Source organism: Heloderma suspectum, chromosome 2 (genome assembly GCF_057233095.1).
Source record: "Heloderma suspectum isolate Gila_16-S chromosome 2, 16-S_ref, whole genome shotgun sequence".
Lineage (NCBI taxonomy): Eukaryota > Metazoa > Chordata > Lepidosauria > Squamata > Helodermatidae > Heloderma > Heloderma suspectum.
In genome coordinates, this window is record NC_139459.1 from 24699425 (window position 1) to 24711545 (window position 12121).

Consider the following 12121-nt stretch of genomic DNA (forward strand, 5'->3'; position numbering starts at 1 on the left):
AATTTAAGGCAATAGGGACAAACTATGTATCTAATTTCCAGTATTCATATGCTGTCTTTCAGGCCTAGCCCCCTACAAGCCAATTTCTCTCCTTATCTATTTAGGATTATTATCTTGCTTTGTGTTGACACCTGTGTATATATTTTTTCAATCCCTCTGCTTTATTTTAAAAACAACAACACTATTCTGACGGCCAGTATTTTGAACCCTCTGTACCTAAAATACTTTTCACATCAAAATGGCCTGTCAGACATGTACTTTGACTATGTATGGAACATTCAAGATCAGTGCATATGAGGCTCTGGGGAGTGTATGCATTATGATGTTTGTTTGTTAAATTAACTGTGAACTACACACATACTTTCTACGATATAGCTCTTGTAGCAGAAAACTAGTCATGAATAACAAGTGGTGGCTATGGATCAGGGTGTGCATATCCATCTGTGTTAAAAGACACAGGACTTTTCATAAAACTTTCATAGAATCATAGGGTTGGAAGGGGCCTACAAGACCATCGAGTCCAACCCCCTGCTCAATGCAGGAAGCCTGATTCCCAGGCAGTCTCCCATCCAAGTACTAACCAGGGCTGACCCTGCTTAGCTTCCGAGATCAGGCACATCCAACCCTTTGCTCACAGCTTTACCAAGGCTTCAGCTTCTGGATTCTTTGCAGGATTAAGATAAACTACTTTACATGTGTGTGTTTTTCCGGGGGATTTCTTTCTCTGGCTTTCTATGGGTTCTATTACACAACCACTAGGTGGCACTGCGATATAGTGGAACTGTGCAAACACATAAGGCTTCTATAATGCCATTGAGAAAAATACCAGACTTTCCTCACTTGGGAAAAAGAACAACCACGATAATGGTTGCAAAGCACAGGAGAGGCTCTGGAGGATGACAAGGTCATATAAAGGACCCGCAAACTACTGTGAGTGAGGAATCATGAGCACACAATAGAAGCTTTGTGTAGAAAGGTTCACGTTCCAGCCAGTTCAATAGACCTCTGATGAGCATCGCAATGCAACAACAGATGCACAAATGCTTCCAGGTTTGCTATATATGTGGAAGGCTGCTTCAGAGCAGAGATCGCCTTTGCTGGGTTAGGGAAAGAGGAAACATTTTTCGTTGTGATTTTAACAAGGTTGTGTATAAACGTATATACTTGTTTCAAGCCATTTGGATGAAAGAAAAACCCTTGGAAGAATAGCAAGGTTGAGCCAGACATTCTCCCATTTTTACTAAATGCATGCTGGACCCACAAGTCGGCTGAAATTGGAACCAGGTGATATGGCCAGAAAGCTCCTGTTGTCACAGACATAAGGCAAGTTTCAACTCCTAGCCTGCAAAGTGTAAAAATTTGTAAGGGCAGACAAAAGTCAATCATGTTGACTTTTAAAAATCCACCCAGATTTGCCAAAGTCTTGAACATTTCCCGATAAAGAGATTCCAGTTATAAAAGTTATGTCACGTGTCCTTCTTTGAGCACTAATAGTTCAACAAGAGAACGAGGATGAAATCACCATAAAACCTGAGGCACCTTCATGGCCAGTGGCTCCCAAATGAACAAGTGAAGCTGGCTTATTGGTCCACCTGGCCCAGTATTGTCTGCTCTGAGTGGCGGCAGCTTTCCAGCGGATCTCAGACAGAGGCCTTTCGCAGCTCTGGAGCCTCTGATCTTTTAACCAGAGATGCCAGGAATTGAATCTGGGCATGCAAAGCAAGTATTCTCCATTACTGAGCTATGGCCTGTCCCCATAAGGTGGTGGGAATAATTTTTCAGCGGAACGGTTGGGTGGTTGCAAAGAAGACATTTTTGAATCCTCTGAGTGTAGCCGGAAGAATCCAGATAGAGTCTTTTTGTATATGCTATGGGGCTTTCCCATGCAATCTATGCAAAGTGCCATTTATTGTGCGGCGTCTATGTGGTGAAAGCAAAGGGTATGCACAGCCAGTAATTAATTTATAAAATGAGAGCCGTCGGGACTCGGGTTTTCCCCACAGCCACATCCTCTGACTTAAGATTCCTTTCGCCTATGGTCTCAGATGTGTGAGGTCATTTGGGGTTGCCCAAGCGAGGTGCCAGAGGCACTCTGCACATGCTCAGCGGGAGTCTTTTCACCTCACATGTCCCCAAGCAGAGTCCTTGTATTGAGTCCGAGACATAGCCATAAACACAGCAGCCTTGTTTTGGTGCAGCTTCCACGCAGGTGACTGGCTAGGTCTCCAGAATGGCAGCAAGGAGATTCAGATACACAGAAGTCCATGCAGTGAATGGGGAAAGTATGTGGCACCTTCTTGGATCCTGAGGGCAGGGGGAATGGTGCCATTTATAAAACAGCAGTGCACTGACTGGGATATATTCCTGGCTTATGTATCTTGATGTTCCTTGGCTGATTTAAGTATTCTGATGTACATGTCACGTAGTCAACAAGGCTCGGTTCCTGCAATGCATGTAATCGTTCTGGCACACACAACGTAGAAGGGTGTGTTCAAAAGGTTCAGTTAATTTCAACAGTACTGCACACATCATGCTGGAGGTTGATGCTTTCTGATAAGCAACTGAACTGGTCCCTCCGGGACAGATTTGATGATGTTCCAGGCATCGTAATGCATGCGTCCAAGCAACGATTTCCCACCAATGGCAAGAATTTCGTCCCCCGCTTCCAGTTTTCCAGCTTGTTCTGCAGCGCCACCTGTTGGCAAAACTTTAAAGTCAGGAAAGAAGGAACACAAGAAGCCCGAGAGTGTAATTTTGATTTCTAAACTCCATAGAAATTCCACCTCTAAAACGTAATTCATTACAATTCACACAACAGCACACACTCGCTGTAGTAACAGCGGCTTTATGGAATTTTAATCACTGTTCATCGTTCCTAGGATGCTTTTAATTTGTAAATTGTGCTACAATGTATATGGTGTTCGAAGGTTTTAACTTCCCATTTTTCAGAGATGGAACGGAGTCTGAGGGACAGGACTTGCCCAAGGCGAGGAAGGCAAAAAGGGAGACAAACCTCAAGTTGGTGATGAAAGAAACATGTACCGAGGAGAATAAAGAGGCCCAACTAGGATAAGGCAAGTAACTGAAAAAAAGGCGGCCGGGGTGGTGGTGGGGTGAAAATGCAAGCTTTCCCCCGTTTGAATGAATCACTTTCATTTTGAGTTTGGTCCAGCCCTTCTTTGAACTAGGCCAAACTCAAACTGGCTCACACCCTTCTTCACCACCTCACCGCCAGCGCCCACCTCCTTTCCCAAAAAATACATCTTTCCTTGGGGAAGGGTTGCCAGGTAGCGGAGTGAGGAAAGAAGGCCAGGAGAGGCCCCATGACTGATTGTTTCTTGGGTGGCCAGTCCCATGATCCCTGTATGGTATGATGGAAGCATGGCCCCATGGGAAGCATGGACCATGTAAAGTGCATCATTTGGGGACAGAGATCATGGGGCTGGTAGTCATGCGTGGAGTGTGCCATTATGCCCTTCACCACTTGTTACCCAAAAATGTACTTCGAATTTTGCTTGCTATTGTTAAACTATTGGAAATAAGTAATCCTTATCGATCTGCTGCAAACCACCCAAAGATCAACCAGTAAATACTGAACTACCTTCAGTCCAGCCTTTCAGGATTGCAGCCTATCAGCTACCGCTCTGGAAATTAAGAAAATAAGCATGAACCTACCTGGACACTACAATCAACATTTGAGGCCTTCCTCCAAGTACCTTCTCCAAGGCAGGCAACAAGGGAGAGGGCCGTCTCAGTGTTGGCCCCCCAACTGTGGGATACTCTCCCCACTGAGATCCACCTGGCACCAACATTGTCATCCTTTCAGCACCAGATTAAGACTTTTCTCTACTCCCAGGCATTTGATGGCATACGATGAGGCATTTATATCCATTGTTTTATCAGGTCCCACTATCTTATTGTAACTGGGTTTTTAGCTCTTTTAAACTGTTTTAAAGTTTTGTATGTTAAAGATTTTATATTATGTTTTTATTATCTTGTATTTGTGGGTTGTAATTTTTGTGAACTGCCCAGAGAGCTTTGGCTACTGGGTGGTATAGAAACAAAATCAATGAGTGAATGAATGAATGAATGAATGAATGAAGCATTAAACAAAACAAAACAACCAAACAAGCAAAGTAGCTGCTAACTGCCTGGCGGTGCAGTGAAAAAGATGTCACTCCCCTCCAAAAAGAGAAGCAATACTGTGTTTGCCAACTCCCCCTGCCCCCAATAGATACAATACAATAAACATTTATTGCTTATAGCCATAGTTCATCGCCTCCAATGGAAGGACTGCCAAACGGGGGCTCTGGAAAACAGCTTTCCAAGCACCTTTAAAAATTCTTTTGATAAGCAAAGGTCTGTCTCCAGTGATAGATGCTTTTCCTCCATCCAGACTGAATCCCAAGCCAGCAGAAGTCTTCAGAAGTTCAACACAAACAGCATCATTTGGCTCTCCACCTGGACCTTCAGGGGGAGAAAAAGAACCATGCAGAGCACTGATTCAACTGTGTTCTCACGACTAAGGTTTGGGTAGTCACCCCCACTGAGAGATCATGCCAAAGGAAAGCGCTAGACAGTCCCCAACAAAACATGACAGATAACCCTGCTTCCCAGCCTTTCAGGAGGAATACATCGTCATTCGCAGTCTTTCCTTTCCTATGCCATTTCCATTGTTTGGAATTAATAAACAGACAATTATAATTTTGGGATCCTTTCTAGCTATTGGCACAGAGTTCCAGCTATTCTGTTGGAATAGTTTGATCTTGGATTGCAAAAGCGTGTGTAAATCCAAACGTCTCTGGGAATGAAATGCTAAAACGTTCATATTTATTACATTGTTCATAAACCAACATCTGACAGGCTTGATCTGATTTCCAGTTAGTCTGAGTGGAAACCTACCAATTCATTTCCAAATAGGTTAGGTTGGGCCTGCAGTATCTAAGCATCTACCTGCCTTGAGGACTTCTTAAAATGCTCTTTGGGTTCCAAAGGAGTCCAAACAAAAACTCGAGTGTATTTTCACTAGCTCCTTCTAATTGCATAAATGCACAGTTATAACATGAAACGTATGGGGCTACTCCCCCACCCCCCGGCCACATCACTAATTGGTTTTTCCTTGGGGTGAATTCATTCCAGCTGCAGTTGAATCAACACTGTACCTGCTCCTCTCCCCATTATTGCAGCCACTGAGGCTTGTCTGCCAGGGGAAGACTGTTCAGATCCGTAAGAAGAATTTTTTTCTCCACCTCTCTCCTTCTTGATGACCACAATGGCGTATTTGTGGAGTCGTGCCTGGTGAAGAGCATTGAGTACGTCCCCATGTACGGAACCCGCAAGACAGACGCCGTTGATGGAAAGAATGAGGTCTCCGCGGTGGATTATTCCTTCCTCGGATGCCACCCCCTTTGAAAACACCCGATGGACCTTCAGGAGGATACATTGGGATGAAGGATGTCAACTGGTTAAAGAATTGTTAGTTGATTAAAGCAGTTGCCTTTTATCCCATTAATTGACTGATTAATGAGTACTTTTATGAGCCAGGGACTGCCTGCAGCTCTCTAAGGGCTTTACTGCAGCTGCTCAAGGGTGCCCTGGTCCCCCATCACCAAATCCTCCTACCTACCCATTTCCCCACTGAGATAATATACAGTGTAACGGAATGACGTGGCTCATTCAGGCTCACACATAATGAGAAGCCACCACGGGTGAATTTCCCTGTGGGCTTTCTTGTGGTGGGCACCATTTTTAATATTGGGGGTGCAGGCAGGCACGGCGTAGCTTCTTATTATGTGCAAACCCAGCAAGGGTGAGTTGTTGGGGTCGTTGGCAAGCCACCGAGAACCCATGGGCTGCTCTAGGGTTGTGGGTGGCTTTTCAACCACCCTAACAATCCACCTTCGGCGGGTTTGCATGTAATGAGAAGCTACGGTGTGCCCCAACCATGCCCCGAATATTCAAAATGGTGGCTGTCTGGTCTCAAGGCACACAGTGTGGTTCTACCCCTGAAGCTAAGCCAGTCTGTCTCTGTAAGCTGGGTGGGTTGGATGGGATACTGCTTGGGAACCATATGTAAGTTGCTCAGAGTTCCTGAGCATGGTAGAAGCACAATAAATAAAATTAAAATAAATACAAGCCCTGATTCTAATTGGACTATTGTAAGAATATAAAAAATATGGAAGTGTTACCCACCTTAAGATCTAGGGATAAGCCAGGCTACAAATCCAACCAAACTAGCCAGATAAAATATTGACTATGATAGTAAGGCAGTGTTTCCAAACTTCTAGTGGGTGAGGTACACTTTTTCTGAATTAAAATTAGAAAATATTTTTCCTACACTTCACTTCTACATCTGAAAGCTGTTATTGTGAGAGAGTGTGTAAGTGCAGCTATTACTCAACTTCTGTGTTTCCAATCTGAATGCAACCTTCTGATTACAAAGAGGTAAGCCTAGAGCACTGATCCGTGTGGGGATGCAACAGGCAGACTCCTCTGGAGGCAGGCAGTTCTGTTGGGTCTCCACATCAGAAACAACCAAATGATCTGATTGCTCCTGATGCAAAGACACAGAATTACCTGTCTACATCAGGGGCTGCTTAAATGGAGGTGAGGTCAGAGCAGTGGATCATGCAGAGATGTGGTAGGCAGCCTCTGCTCTGTACGAATATGACAGAGCCACTAGATGCAGCCTGAGTGTGTTTTGCTTCCTGAGAGGAAGCAGAAATTAGGTAAGAGTAAATATAAGCCAAAAATCTCTCCTCGCCTTTCCGGGATCATTTGTCCCCTGCAAAAGGGGGACATTTTTAGCTGCTTTTAGGGGTGGGAGAAATTCTGATAATTTGGGGGAAGGGGGGTTGTTTAACTTATTTTTATGAGGTGGCTGTGAGCTTTCCCCCACCCCCTTTAAAGCAACAACAACTCTCAGCCTCTTGTAGTGGTAGTGAGGGTCCTGGCTGAGTTCCTCAGGGCTAAGTCAGAATGCCCATGAGAATAACGCTATGGGACAGTGTTGTCCCCATGGGCACTCTGGACCCAGAAATGTGTCAGGAAAGATGTCAGAAGCCTCATGGGGGCTTCAGAAAGTGTAAAAGACTTTTAAAAAATTAAAAAGACCCCCCCACACACACACACCTTGGCTAAAAAAAATGTACGTCTAAAAAAACAAGGGTAACTTACTCCCTGCCCTAGAAATTCTCAGGTATTTTTCATTCCCTCCCAACCTTTGGGGAGTTTTCCATCCAACCTGCCCCCCTTGGGTTATTTTCTGTTTGCACTAATGGCCCAAAAAGCTGGTCAGAAAGCTTCAGCCCAGCTTCGTCTAGCTAACACTCACTTCCTCTGGTCTGAGGCTGAGACAGCTCTGACAAACTTTTACTTAAGTAGCATTTAAAATTGGTTTAGAAAACAGAGTTTGATGCTGCAAGCAAACCAATGACCTTGAAACTTGCGGGGGGGGGGGTGCCTTGAGTTCATGGGAGCCTGTTGTTATTTAATGAATTTATTTTCTTGCGGCAGACTAGAAGCTTTCTCATGGCACAGGGGCGTGCCCCAGTGCATGATTTGCAAATCACTGGAATAAAAGGGCATATGATTGATGATCATCGGGACTTGGACGTAGCTGATCTCACAAACCCTAAATTCTCAAGACGCGTGGCTGAGGCAATCACCAAGGTTCCTCTTCAGCAATATTGTGCATCAGGGTTTATTCGGCGCCCGGGCCCACTTCCCTCTCTGATCGCATTAGCAGATGGTATTCAAAACGACGCAAGCAGCCGTTCGCAACAGGGCTTTATGGCTGGGGACTGACTTGATAAATGAGCACTTGATCTAATTTCCAGCTGGCTTTGCAACCCACTTATGAGAAAGATGCAGTCACCACTTACGATGATTGATTTTTGTTCCAGGTCTACTCCTCCAGCAACGCTAAATCCCAGGCCGGATCCTTCCTCTTTATTCAAGACTACAAAGTAAACATCTTCTTCGCTCTGACAAAAAAAATTTAAAAAAAAAGGCAAAGAAGAAAAATTCAAAGTTTAAAATCCAAAAGAAACGCTAACAGAACTCACAAAGTACCTGGAAGATGAGAAGAGCCCCCAGGTTTAAACAAGTGCTTTCTGGGTGTTAAAAGAATTAGAATGTAAAATCTTTATTTAATATAGCTATGATTTCAAAGTATTAAGACAGTTGCTCTGGAAGGATAGAGAGAGACGTTTTAACTTTAGTTATGGAACATGTAGAGCGCAAGGAGCCAACCAAATCAGAACCCAGTTTGAGCTACGCCTTCTCAGGGTTCAGCCCTGGGACCGATTTTAAGTGTCATGGCCCAGCTGTGAGTACAGTTCATAATAAAGTGAAATGTGTCTCTGAGCATGTGCAAAAGGGCCTTCCACTGACTACTAAAAGTGGAGCTGGAGAGTTGCTGCAGAAAGCAAAGAGGTGGGAAAGGGTATTCAGGACAGTCAGGAGAGAGTAGTGGGCCAATGTGGATTGCAAAGAACAGATGGGCAGTGCATACATGCACCCATTCCTCTTCAAGATCTCCCGGTTAGATTACTGCAGTGTGCTGCACATAGGGCTGCCTCTGAAACTTCACAAACTTCAGCTAGTGCAAAATACAACTGCAAGATGCCTGACTGGGACTAGTTGGTGGGAACTTATCTCACTGGTTCTGAAACATCTTCACAGGCTGCAGTTGAGGATCAGGATACCTGAAGGAGTCCCTACCGCCACGCCAGCCCACCCATGAGCTGTGAGATGATAACTAGAGGCTCATCTCCAGGTACTCCAGCCATCAGAGGTAAGGCAAGTGGTGACTGGGGAGAGGGTTCTCAGTGGTGGCACCCTGCTTATGAAAGTCTCTCCCCAGGGAGGCTTGCCTGGCGCCTACCCTGCCATCATTTGGCACTTTTCATTTACCCAGGCTTTCAACTGTTAATATTGCTGTGCTGGCAAAAAAAAAGAGCAGCGATTTTGCCAGCAGAGGAAGTGTGTAGGGAGCGCATGCCTACTTTGCAAGTAGAATTGTGCCTTTTGCTTGCAAAATCATCACTTCTTTTGCTGCCACCGCTGCCACAGCAACAAATCCAGTGGCAATGTTAGTGGCAACAGTGGCAAATGGGGTAGGGTGTGTGTGTTGCAGCCCCTCACTCCCCCAGACACTGCCCACCCACACCTTAGAAGAAAGCAGCTCCAGTTGCAGAAGGCATGGCACCCAATTTCCTACCCATTTAAGCCCCCCAAAGCTGGTTGGGGGACCTTCCAGAACCATATGGAGTACAGCCTGGAGGGCTGCAGTCAACGGGGGGAGGGGGGATCACTGAAAATTGGATGCCCTGACTTCTGGAGCACTTTCTGCAAAGACAAAGCCATCAGTGGATACAACCCATCATTTATTGGGGCAGGGGGTAGGGGTGAGGGTGATTGGGAATATTTAAATTGAAGGTTGGCATAGAAATTGATGGAATAAATAAAATTTGGATGCGCCTTTGAGACAGCTCAGCGTTTTGTTCTTTAATGGTGCTGTAGCTTGACCCATAGAAGTAGCTGTGTCAGGGTGAGGCCAATGTAGGCAATCAAGTGACCCACAGTGGGCAGGCAGCCAAGGGGGCACAGATGGGCACAGAGGCTGAGGCAAGAGGCTCCTCGAGGGGCAACCCACTGCTCCAGCTGAAAAGCAGCAACAAGCTCCAATATTAATAAAGCAGGGCAGGCCTGGCCCAAAACATTTTGCTGCCTGAGGTGAAGTACGAGGTGAAGTCTCTCTCTCAATCTCCCCCAACCCCAGTCCATGTACAGAAGCTGTACCAGGCTGGCAGTTGAATCTTACTTCACTGGCGTTGGGACAGTGTCCCGCGCTGCACCTGAGGGCAGCAAGCTAGCTTAGAGGCCGTAAAACAGGCTGCCTAACACACAGAATGTTGTCCTCCAATAGAGGGAAGGGCCAGGGGCCTCAAGAGGAACAACCAGGGGGGCTGCCGCCACTGCTACCCCTACACTGCGATGCCATTAATAGTTGAACTGGCCCTGTAGGAGGAAGCAGGAAATGGTTGGTTCCTCTTGATCACCTGGCTCTCCGGCCAGGAGGCTTCTGTCCTAAGATTTCTTATGCCCAGATGGAAGGTTTGCTCTTGTGAGATGCCAGCCTGGTGGCACAGTACACAACCTCTTTCATATGTCACAACAACCCCCAGGTTGTTAAGCCATGGGTTTTGTGAATGAAGCGGGAGTGAGGTAGTACTAGTTCTCACTGCCAGATTAGCTCTGCCTGGCTACAGCAGAAGCAAACAACCCAGGGACACTCTGTGCCAGGGCTCTTTATCATGACATCCAAACATGGAATTGTGGGTTGTTAAGGGAGAAACAACTCAGTGTTAGAACTCAAGAACAAAGCATAGGTTCTAACTCTTCTCTTCCCCAACAACCCTCAATTCCTGGTTCGGATGCCAAGCTAAACAACCAAGGCACGTTGTTTAGCTCAGCAAAAGCAGGTGGGGGGCCAGACGCCAGCATGCTCCCTCCCTCCCACTCATTCACAACTACTCAGGGTTTATTTAAACAAGCCCTAGGTAGCCATGATGTGCAACCCCAGTCGATAAGGAGCCAGTGACTGAAATCTGCAGCCCCTGACAAGCTGGAGCTGCAGTATGGTAGGCTCCAGAAATGGGTATTGCCTAACTGTACCAGTCCGGAAAGATGAGATTTAGATGAATTTAGAAGACTGAGAATCTTCCTACTGTGGACTGAAAGCCAGTGTTATTAATTACATAATGTTTTCCAGCCTCTGTGCCACTTTGGACTTAAGACCAGATGTGAGAAAGTATGCAGACACGGACCATGTTCCAAGAAGCATTCAGTTTCATAAATATTTGAGTTCTTGGATTTTACAAATGGGCATGAATAAATAATCTCTCTTAAAATCCCATGTGAAAATACTTAAGAGTGCATTTGATAACTTCTGACTGGGAACAAAATTCATGCTTAGTATTTCTGCAGAACTCACCAGTAGGGATGGCGGAGAATTCCGCCACAGACTCCCATGAGGCCGAATTCTAAAGAATCCGGCCCGCCAGAGTCCGTGGCGAAATGGAAGACTTACCTCCACCTCCGTGCAGAATCCACTTCGGCTGGATCCTCTGGCTCCGGATTGCCAGCGATATGGCCACCATGCCGTATCGCTGGCTGAAGGGGACTGACTGCGGATGCAAATGGCGTCCCAGACGCTATTTGCGTCCACAGTCAGTCAAGCCCCCTTCAGCCAGCGATACGGCATGGCGGCCGTATCACTGGCGCTTCGGAGCCGGCTGGTGGCTCTGCGGAATCACCACGGAGCAGAGCCGGCCAGCGAGAATTCTGGGGGGAGGAATGGATCGCCTCCCCGCCCGTGGACCCCCCCCCCCCCGAACTGGCAGGTTGGGGCTTTGTACATCCCTACTCGCCAGACCCACCTGGCTTAACCAACTCATGGGACTCACAAGCTTTAAGCAGGTACTGGCATAAAGAGAGCTTGTGGGAGGTCTCCTTCTCCTATGATTCCTCTTATGTCAACCTACAGTTCTCATAAAGGCAAGTCTCAAGCCTTGAATGTGCCCAGGGATACAGACTTGGTGACAAAGAAGAGTGGGGTGGGGAGACCACAGTTGTGTTGTTTTCAAAAGTTCATATGCTCCACTGGAGAAAACACCGGAGACATCAATTTTCCGCAACAATTATTGAAGTAGTAAAGGCACCAGCAAGGCCATCTCTCTTCGGCTTGATGTGATGGTCTCGTGAAATCCCACCCCTGCAAGGCCCCCAAATTGCTTGGTATCCAGCAATTCTTATCGTGTGGCAACTTGAGATCTTACCAAGGGACTTCCTTTCAACCTAGCTTACCTCACAGGCTTGTACCCAAGTCCTCCCTTCTTCTCAGTTCAAAACCTCCCACTAGCTGGTTATCCATAAAACACAGCTGGCATCAGGGCCAACTTAAGCACATCTGTATGTAAAGTGTAGTTAGCCACTGATGTTCTCCCCTCTCTAGCTGAAATGTTTTTTGTTTTTGCAATGCTCACGTAAGCCAGATAGCTGGTCAAATGTCAAAAACTTTCAGCCCAACATCAGCTAGTGGAGAATTCAAAGATCT

At 46.2% G+C, this 12121-nt stretch overlaps 1 protein-coding gene across 3 annotated transcripts in view; it reads right to left on the reverse strand.

The window, feature by feature from the left end:
- Window positions 1-2528: 2528 nt before the first annotated feature.
- Window positions 2529-12121, reverse strand: part of PDZD2 (PDZ domain containing 2) — a 226564-nt gene continuing 216971 nt past the window's right edge. For all 3 annotated transcript variants that reach the window (XM_084832043.1, XM_084832042.1, XM_084832044.1), the window contains 4 exons: window positions 7884-7985; window positions 5163-5427; window positions 4333-4467; window positions 2529-2695 (listed from right to left, as the gene is read on the reverse strand). In XM_084832043.1, coding sequence (XP_084688169.1) covers window positions 2529-2695; window positions 4333-4467; window positions 5163-5427; window positions 7884-7985 — 669 coding nt within the window. The remainder of the gene's footprint in view (window positions 2696-4332; window positions 4468-5162; window positions 5428-7883; window positions 7986-12121) is intronic.